We start from the raw sequence: 10,658 nt of genomic DNA, 5'->3' as shown, positions 1-10,658 counted from the left end.
GTTTCCAGGGCGCACGCGCAGAATCTCACCGGGCGCCCGCATCCTTCTTTCTACCCCGGGGCAATGTTATCGCGAGTCTTGGGATCAACTTGTGGTGATCGCGGAGGCAGAGTTATCGCGAGAGGTAATTGGTTGCTATAGTTGCGAAAAACGCTTCTGCGGCTGTTAGGTAAGACTGATATTACTCCTTAGAAAATCGTCTCTTTTCGGGCTCACCACTCCAACCCTGCGGCCACACCGCGTTACCTTAGTCTCTTCTTCAGCCTAACCCACAGGCCACATCCCTGCCCCACTGTACTCGCGTACAGACCTGAAAACTGCCGAACCCGCTAGGCCCCCGACTCTCTCGCCAGGCTCAGGCCTCCCACCCAAAGCCACACTCAGAACCCACTTCCCGGTTTGCGCCGAGATTCCCCCACAAGCGCACACTGGGCTTCTGTCCCCAGACCACCGCCAGTAACATCATCTTTCATGTAAACTGTTCCTTTTTCGTTGTTGTTTTTAGCTATTTAAAATTTTTTTATTATATTAAAAATTTTAAGATTGTAGTATAGATTTAGTGTAGTGCATCTAACCTATTTCTAATCTGACTTCCCCTCCTGAAACTTGTGAGCAGATAACAAGAAATGCGTGCCTTGTCAGTGGCAACAGGAGCACCCACCTGACTGCCTTGACTATAACTTTTAGCTGGCCAGATTTCTTGCACTCATCGTTTAACAAATATGCTGCTAATGACTCTTGCGGACAAGGCATGATGCCAGGCACTCAGGGGCTGCAGAAATGTGTGGCAGATTACTTGTCTTTAAAGGAGTAATTGAGCATTCAGTAGCACTCAAGTAGTGCCTGTCAACAGCTTTTGTGCAGTGCTTCATTGATTAAGCAGTTTTACTATTTTAGTGGATATTCACAACAAATGTGTAACAGATCAGGTTATATTATCCGTTTTACAGAAGGCGACACTAAGGCCCAGGAAAGTCAGGCATTTCTCCAGGGTCAGGCTAGTGAAGGCCTAATTCGTGTACTGCTATTGAAAAAAAAAAAAAAAGACTTTATGTACAAGATCATTTCAAATGTAAACTTGATAAGAAACTTGTCAAGGCCACTTAGGCCCTAAGTTAGCCTGGAGACATGACGTTTCACAAGTGATCTGAGACTTGTAGGTAACGGAAAATGAGCGAGTTGTTAGAAAGAGGCAGAATACTTACAAAGCTTGGGGACAGCAACGTATTTTTTTGTTTTTTTGTACCACCAGCTTAGACACAAAGTATCTCCTATGAAAATCTTAGAATTGCATTAAGTTCCATTTTTAATTGAGTCAGAAAATATGACCTTTTTTCCCCCTTAACATCTGTCCAATTTATTTTTGAAATTGTGTTCTTAGTGTTGTAAAATCATTTGAAAATATCTTTGACTAAATAAGACATATGTCAGAACTTTTTTCAGTGGGCTAACATTCTGTACGGTTGCTTCTTTCTTGTTATCAAAATATGTTTTTCTAAAACTGAGAGATTAAATAACCCTTGAGGGGAGTCTTGCACATCAGAAAAAAAAGAAAGCTACCAAAAACACTGTGAAGGATGTGGGGAATGGGAGGTGGGGTGATGGCATTCCTACCCTCTTTGCCTTGTCATAATTTGTTCTTAATGGGTAGTTACATGTGTCAGGACAATTTTTTAGCACTGCTCAGCAGAGTCATCCTTGTGACTAGTGCCCTAGAGCACTGCCGGTCTTGCACAAAGCAGTACTGGAGTAAAACATTTCCCTGGGTTTTACCCGGTATTGGTTATGATGTAATGTGGACAGTTGTGCAGCTGTGGCATGCTTACTAAGGAAACAGGTTCACTTATTATGTTCACAGAGCTCAAAGAAGACCAGAGAGACTTTGCCCAGGTGCCGATATGGAGCAGGTGTCATCAACAGGCAGACCTGTGCAGATCACTGTGACAGAGGGATATGACTTGGTAAAGTTATTTTTGGGAATTCTGGAAGTCCCTACTTTATTCGTTCTTCTTGAAAGTACTTTTGTCTTTAGTCTCATGTCTCCCTGTCAGTCATCCTATTGTGGCTTGGGGAAGAATGTGTTGGGAACATTAACAGGAGGAATGGGGTTCTGCGTATTTCTGTCCCACCAAATCCCTTGGCTTTACACTTCCTTCTCAGTGTTCATTATTGTCGGTCATAATCTGCAAGTCATGTTAATGTGTATAAAATATCTGGCAATTTAAATACTAAACTTAATGAGGGTAAAACAGCTGGTTTTCATTTTCCTAAACAGCAGTTCCTTTCTCCTGAAAAGGATCTGAATTCTTCCAGAGCTTCTCTTGTGATTAATTTCATTTGATGAAACTACAGTATAACTATTAAACTTTACAAGAATAATGAAATGTCAAAATATTCAGTACAATGAAGTCAAACAGCTTATTCCAAAACAGGATATAATAAATGATCTCTATTTTAAAGGTATATATAAATGTGTGTATATATATATCTACATAACAGCGAAACACTAGAAAATATATTATTATGGGTAGTTCGGTTTTTTATGTGCTTTCTTCACTTTTTCAAAACTTCCACTCCAATTAAAAATAAAGTCATAAAAAATTTCCTACTGTGCTTTTATAATCATATAAACACAATAACTTATTTTTCAAAACTTCCAACTTAATGGCCTTTAAATAGAATATTGCATTTAGCTGCAGCTTTGCAGCTAATGACTTTCTACTTCCCCCATTTGTATTTGTGGTATAGCTTATTAGAAAAACGTTTAAAATGTGTCAGTTTAAGTCACAATGGGTTGCCAGACATGTGGGAAAATTCTCTATTTGAATATAATTGTAAAGTATGTTTCTGTCAACAGAAAGGTTTTAAAGGAGATGCTTCAGTTACCTTTATTCGTGCAGAATTCAATCAAGTGGTCCTGGGAGACTCTGCAAAAGTTACTGTTTCTCCAGAAGGAACTGCAAAATACAACTTCACTTGCAGCTTTGAGTTCAGTCCTGAAGGAGGAGGAATCACTTTAGATGACCTCGCCCACAAACCTGTGTTCTGTAAGTCCTTGTGATTCTAAATACATTAGTTATGTGAGTGTTCAGGGTATTCTGAGGTATTTAGTACCTCTTGGTGGGAGAGATGAACACATTTTAACCTTTTTAATCTAGGAATAACACAGAATAATTTGAGTCTTACCTGGTTCTGGCAGCTGTCACCATGACCTGCTAATTTTAATCAGTTTGTATTAAAGATCTTTTGACATGTAACTGGACTTTTTAAAATGATTTGAAAATTTTTTCCAAATTGGCTTTATTCTTTCCAGTAGTTGATAATAAAACACATGCATGATCCAAAAAAAAAAAGAGAATTTATTCAATTTTGAAGAAGCAGTAAGCAATAACATAGAAAGAAGTAAACATACTCTTTTATGAAAAAAAAAAGAGCCCCAAATTTGAAAGCAAGACCAATGATATATAGATAATTTCATCTATTCATGTGTACAACTCATTTTAATTTCCCTAAAGATATTATTTAATAAATATTTAGTAACTAATAAGTTCTGTTAACAGTCAAACAAGAATGAAGATAATCCTCAAATAAATCCATGGGCATAAATGAATAGACATATAACTGGACTTCGCAGCATTGATCTCCTAAGCTGGTTTGGAAGCTTTTCCTTTGTATTCTTATATTTAGGGCTGTCAGATTTAGGGGGAAAAAACAAAGCAAAAAGCTATTTGAGACATATTTACACTTAAAAATTATTTGTTCTTTATCTGGAATTCATATTTAATTGGGCATCTGGCAACGCTATCTGTACTTCTGTATATTCACCATACTGTAGAGCAGTTTTTAACTATCTTCCGTGTTAGAGGAGACACTTTGAAATCAGACTGTATCTTATTTCAGAATTTCTAGCACCTAGAAATATCTGGGATATAAAAGGGCTCAAAAATATTTGTTGAAAGAATGAATGGATAAATAAATGAATAGTTTCTATATTCACACTTTTACAGTTTCTAGCTACGTAATATTATCTCTGAAACACTTTGTCCCTAAACCTATATTCTAGGCTAAGTCTTTTTTTGTTTTATTTTGTTTTAACCCATATCCTTTTTTTTTGATAGTGTGATTTTTAAATTTTTATTTATTTATTTTTATTGAAGTACAGTTGATTTATAATGTGCTGATTTCTACTGTACAACAAAGTGACTCAGTTACAGACATATATGCATTCTTGTTTAATATTCTTTTCCATTATGGTTTATCCCAGGAGATTAGATACAGTTCCCTGTTTGATACAGTAGAACCTTGTGGTTTATCCATTCTAAACTTGCTAGTCTGACTTATTAACCTCAAACTCCCAGCCCATTCCTCTCCCTCACCCACTTTGCCTTGGCAACCACAAGTCTGTTGTCTGTGTCTGTGAGTCTGTTTCTGTTTTATGGATAGGTTCGTTTGTGCCATATTTTATTTATTTTTGTTTTGTTTTGTCTTTTTTATTGTTAACATCAGTAGCCTTGAGATATGTTTAAATTAGAATTGTCATTTCGAGTGTTCATATTAGGATATACTATAATTTGATTTATGAGGACTTTTTTAATTTAAGAAGTCTTTATTGGAGTATAGTTGATTTACAATGTTGTGTTAGTTAGTTACTGCCATACAGCAAAGAGTCAGTTACACATACATATATATCCACTTTTTGTGCCATATTTTAGTTTCCACATATAAGTGATATGATATGGTATTTGTCTTTCTTTTTCTGACTTACTTCACTTAGTATTGTAATCTCTGGTTGCATCCATGTTGCTCCAAATGGCCTTATTTCAGTCTTCATTACGGATGACTGGTATTCCATTATGTGTGTGTGTGTGTATATGTATCCTCCTCATCCATTCATCAGTCGTTGTGTCCATGTCTTGGCTATTGTGAATAGTGCTACTATGAACAGGGATAATGTGTCTTTTTTGAATTTTTTGAAGTATGTATCTTTTTCAGTTATAAATTATAGATGGGTAAAATGTGTGTACAAAATTAAATTATGTACCATAATTAAATAGAGTAGTGAAGCCTTTCTAAGTATTCTGCCCATGCAGAAGCCACAGAAGGAAAACAAAATACATTTTACATAAGCAACTATAAGATATCACAAACTGAGATACCATTTGCAATTCTGTTCTGTACTTTCCCTTTAAAGAGCTCCTATATACCAATTAAGAAAACACCTAGAACCTAATGGAAAAATGCACAAAGCATATGAAAGAGATACAAAAATTTCACAGATAAAGAAACATAACTTACCCTTAAACATGTGGAAAATGTTCAATCTCACTTTAATACCAGAAATAAAATTAAGCAGAGATTCTATTTTCATAATTAGCAAGATCACAGAGTCTAATAATGTAACATTTAGGCAAGTATGTTACCAAATTGTATTAACTTTGCCAAAAATGTTGACAGAGGAACCTAAATTTAGAGGAAACAAGGATTGAGAAACAAATACCATGAGAATGAAAAAAGATGAATCCAGAGGTGAGGTACTTTCTATAACTGTCCTGATGTCTTCAAGAAAGCAGTGCCATATTAAAAAAACGTATGTGGGAGGAGGGATGGTTGTAAATGAAAAGAACATGAAGAAGCAGGACAGCCAATTGCAACGTGTGTCCTTTGACGCAAACCAGCTACAGAATAAATTTTGGGGCAGTTGAGAAATGTTAGATGTAGACTGGGCATTAGATGTATTAAGGCGTTATGTTTAATGCTGTTATGCAGATTTACTAGATGTGATAGAGGTGTTGTGGTTATGTAGGAAAGTACTGTATTTTGGATTTGTATACTTTAATATTTGGGAGTAAAATGTAAAGATGTCTGTAACTTACTTGGAAGTATTTCCACAAACATGAAGCAAATATATGCTAACTATTGTTAAACCTCCATGATGGTTATAGGGATATTCATTATTCTGTGTGTGTGTTAGTCACATCCAACTCTTTGCGACCCCATGGGCTGTAGCCCACCAGGCTCCTCTGTCCATGGGATTTTCCAGGTAAGAATACTGGAGTGGGTTGCCGTTTCCTTCTCCAGGGGATCTTCCCAACCCAGGAATTGAACCTGGGTCTCCCGCATTGCAGGCAGATTCTTTACCATCTGTGCTACCCATTTTTACATATTTGGAATTTTTCATAATAAATATTAACACATACAAGGAATGATGCTGCAGTGAAAAACCTAGTACATACCTTGCATGCTCTATAAATTACTCCAAGGTGTGCTGAGTCCTATGCTAGGCAATATGGGAAGATCTGGAACAGTGCTTTTCAAACTACAGATGGTGATTTTTAGTCTTTCTGAATATTGACTGAGGGAGTCATGACCAGTAATTTCTTATACATGAAACAGAATAGAAAATACCTAAGGATTTGGAGCTAGTAAGGATGAATATTACGTGAAACTTTGTTATAATCATATGTATCAGTAAATTTATACTTATGTGTGTACATGATTATGATGTAAAATCCTTTTTAAAAATAATTGGCATGGAAAAAAGTTTAATACGTCACTGAGAAGATCCAGTATCTCCCACTGGAAGTCACTAATAATGGTGCCTTCTTGAGTTTCCAGTTCATTTCTCTTAACTTGATTTTCTTTGACAGTGTTTTGTTTGTTGCACCTTGGTTATCTGATTTGTGAGTTAGACATGTTCTCATTTCTTTGATTTTTCTAGTAACAGTGACTGAAGTTTTACCAAAGGAAAAGAAACAGAAGGAGGAGAAGACCATGGTTCTTGGTCAAGCTGTGGTGGACCTTCTTCCTCTACTGGAAGGTCAGATGTGTGATTTGCTCAACAGCAGAAATAACAAAGCGCATAAAACTTAGTTCCAGAGAAGTACAAAAATCACCCTCAATGAATTTGAAAAGATGAGCACAGCTGTCTCTGCAGAACCCTTCCTTTTTTGGCTTGACTTGGGCTTCTTTTCGCAGGAGAAAGTTCGTTTGAAACAATGGTACCGCTGCACCCTGTGCCAGGTTCGCCCATAGAACCTTTTCGATCAGGTGTTAAGGTAATCAGAGTTTTAACTCTCAACATTTCAGTCTGATGTTCAGTCAAGCCTGTCTGCTCTTAAGGTTCAATTTAGTTGAGTCTAATTCGTCAGGCACCTTCTTTCCTTCTTTTCACAGGCACACATAGGGCTAGGTTCTGGGAAACAAAGATAAATAAGGCAGAGTCTTACCTTAGGAGCTCATAGTCCACACATCGAAAGTTATGGCCACCAGTGTGATTAAATGATGGGTGGAGTGTATGGACGCAGAGTACTTATCTGTTACTTTGCCCAGGGGTATATGTAGGGAAGGTTTAACCGTAAAAATACCTCTTTAACTATGTCCTGATGGGTTAAATTAAATAGTACATGAACGCACCTAACAGTTTTTGTCATGGTAGCCTGCCCCTGACCCCTGGAAGAGGGGACGCATGAATTGGTAGGCTGCGCTACCAAGCTGTGTTCTGGGCTTTGTTTCACAGTTTCTCCGGGCATCAGCAGCTTCTTGAGGCACTGCTTTTACCGCTCTTGTGCAGGTACACTCACTCTTCAGCAGATACCACAGCTGTCTTCTGTTTTGCACAAGTAAAGGAGAGAGAAAGGCCTAACTGTCCCAACTATTCTGAATGCAGTTCCCTATTCAACAATGGAGGAGGGCCCTTCCTGATTCTTGTGGATTCTGCCACGATCCACTCCTACATCTGCTGTGACTCTCTCCTCTTATTGTAGGATGTGATTGTTTTTTTCCAGGGTTTTTTTGGTAGATCTGATTTAATTTGCTTTCTGTCTTTCAAGGATTCCTAAAACTGTGTAGTCCAGTGGTGGCATTTCTTGTTCTTGGGCTGTTATAGCATTATTGTTTTATTGATGATAAGGATAATCATTTAGTATCTTTCTGTCATTTCATATGCTGGAAAGAGATAGATATTTGAGCTCAGTTTGCCTTCCTTGGTCCAGTGTCCCAGCCTCTGTACTGTTGATTTCCTTTAAATCACTGTAGGAGAAAAGTTAGTCAAATGATTTGTCATTCCTCATGACCTCTGCTCATAATATTCCTGTGTTTAATTGTTTCACATACTCAAGAAAAAAATATATGACATGAGTTCTCATTGATTCTATATATTAACATATATACTAGTTTTTTCAAGACTCAGAGACTAAAATGATATAAACCTGTCCTTGAAAAGGAGACTTCAATTTATCATCTGGTATTCCTTGTCATATTCAGTAATACAAATTAGAAACCTGAGGGACATTTCACTTATCTTCTCAGAGCCATATTGATCAGAGACACCACATTCTCCAATGTCTCTCTTTCTTAAAAATCTTCCCTCCCTTTGGTATTCTGATTTCTAGCTCACTGACTATACCTTCTTAGGTTCCTGCATTGCATCTCTTTCCCCTGGTGGTGGTGGTGGCTGTTACTAAGTCATGTCTGACTTTTTGCAGCCCCATGAACTGTAGCCCACCAGACTCCTCTGTCCATGGGATTTCCCAGGCAAGAATGCTGGAGAGGGTTGCCATTCCCTACTTCAGGGGATCTTCCCGACCCAGGGATTGAACCCAAGGCTCTTGCACTGCAGGCAGATTCTTTACCATCTGACTCACCATTGAAGCACCTCTCTTTCATTTCTCTGTTGCTTAGTATGAAGGTTCTGTCCTTGGTCACCTTCTTTTCTTAGTCTGTGTTCAACTCCTAAGGGAGGGCTATCATCCGTAAATTTGTGGGGAAGGGTATCTACCATGAATTTAACAGTCCCAGTATGCTGAAGACTTCTAATTCAGCAGCTCCAGCTCAGACCCTCTCCTGAATTTCAGAATGTCAGACTTTACAATTACCTACTGATTTCTCTATAATGAAATTCCACTCAACATTTTAAAACTGAACTTAGCATCTTCCTTTTATTTTATTTTGGGTAGTGACATCACTCATTCATAAATCATAGGACATATATAAAATCTATATTACTTCCATGACTGCTCACCTGGACTCTCATACTAATCTGCAAATTGGCCCTCCACCAAATTCAGCCTTTTCTATCTCCTCAATGGCTTTGGACTCTCTCTTCTTAGCTTTATTCTTACACTTTATCACCTTATAATCTCTCACCTGGAACATTACAAGTAGACTTGTAACTGCTTTTGCTTCCCTCCAGTTTTGCCTTCCCACTGCTTGCAGAGTGACTTAAAAGTAAATATGATCTCATCTTTTCCCCTGCTTGCTGCTGCTGCTGCTGCTGCTAAGTCGCTTCACTTGTGTCTGACTCTGTGCGACCCCATAAAGGGCAGCCCACCAGTCTCCACTGTCCCTGGGATTCTCCAGGCAAGAACACTGGAGTGGGCTGCCATTTCCTTCTCCAGTGCATGAAAGTGAAAAGTGAAAGTGAAGTCGCTCAGTTGTGTACGACTCTCCGCGAACCCATGGACTGCAGCCTACCAGGCTCCTCCATCCATGGGATTTTCCAGGCAAGAGTATTGGAGTAGGGTGCCATTGCCTTCTCCACTTCCCCACAGTGCTTAGCACTGTGCAATTCATGAATTCACTCACTGCTTACAAGTTAGGTTCCAAATTCCTGAGCAGACATGCAACAATCTTTATAATAGGTACCTGCCACTTCTTCAGTATCTCTCAGCCCTTCTTTCCTTGTGCTATGTTCTAAAACCCTGAACTACTTACTTACACCTGAATTGGATATACTGCGTTCTTTCAGTTCCTTTTATATAAACTCTTCTTTTTGTCCAGAATTATTTTTTTTTCCTGCATCTGCTCATCCATATTGCAAACTCTGATTCATCTCATAAAAGTCAATTCATCTGTCAACCATCTTTTCCTCCTCCCCACCTCAATAGTTAATTATACTCTTTCTTTCTTGGTGCTCCTTGTCTAAAGTATTTTGTACAGGTTTCTATTATAGCATTTGTCATAATTATGGAATTATAACAAATTCTATGATGAGGGGGGCTATGTCTTTTTTATATTTGTAGTGCTTCAGTGAAGTGCCTGGCATATAATTAGCAATTAATATACATTTTAAACTTACTTTTTATTGTATCCTGTGTGAAAGTGTCAGAGATACATATATGTATATCTCCCTCTCTATATGTGGGTGTATATGTGTGTATTTAAAAATAAGATTTATTAAAAAGCACTACATTTGCCAAATCAGGATTTCTGTTGAAGATACAACTTGGGAATTTCTCATTAGTAGGATATTTAATTCTTTAACAGGAAAATTAATTATTCTTATTAATGTTGATTCCCAAGAAATAAAATGAAAATGAACAAATTCTTTTCTCTTCTCATTAAAAACACTTGCTGTCTTGTCTGCCCTACTTGGATATATTACTAAAGTCAAATCTTGGTCAGTCAGTTCAGTCGTCCAGTCATGTCCCACTCTTTGCGACCCCATGAACTGCAGCACGCCAGGCCTCTGTATCCATCACCAACTCCCGGAGTCCACCCAAACCCATGGCCATTGATTCGGTAAAGCCATCCAACCATCTCATCCTCTGTCGTCCCTTCTCCTCCTGCCCCCAATCTTTCCCAGCATCAGGGTCTTTTCAAATGAGTCAGCTCTTCGCATCAAGTGGCCAAAGTATTGGAGTTTCAGCTTCAGCATCAGT

The 10,658-nt window shown here is 38.0% G+C and overlaps 1 protein-coding gene across 4 annotated transcripts in view; it reads left to right on the top strand.

The window, feature by feature from the left end:
• Positions 1-65: 65 nt before the first annotated feature.
• The window catches only part of CFAP70 (cilia and flagella associated protein 70), an 80,822-nt gene continuing 70,229 nt past the window's right edge, over positions 66-10,658 (top strand). For 3 of the 4 annotated variants that reach the window (XM_020894935.2, XM_020894946.2, XM_020894915.2), the window contains exons 1-5: positions 66-169; positions 1,859-1,961; positions 2,858-3,047; positions 6,719-6,817; positions 6,976-7,055. In XM_020894935.2, coding sequence (XP_020750594.2) covers positions 1,899-1,961; positions 2,858-3,047; positions 6,719-6,817; positions 6,976-7,055 — 432 coding nt within the window. In that variant the 5' untranslated portion in view covers positions 66-169; positions 1,859-1,898. Of the gene's footprint in view, positions 170-216; positions 474-1,858; positions 1,962-2,857; positions 3,048-6,718; positions 6,818-6,975; positions 7,056-10,658 lie in introns of those variants that run through there. The other variant, XM_020894925.2, reaches the window with a different exon arrangement.

Source organism: Odocoileus virginianus, chromosome 7 (genome assembly GCF_023699985.2).
Source record: "Odocoileus virginianus isolate 20LAN1187 ecotype Illinois chromosome 7, Ovbor_1.2, whole genome shotgun sequence".
NCBI lineage: Eukaryota > Metazoa > Chordata > Mammalia > Artiodactyla > Cervidae > Odocoileus > Odocoileus virginianus.
This window is presented reverse-complemented; position numbering and strand designations above follow the sequence as displayed.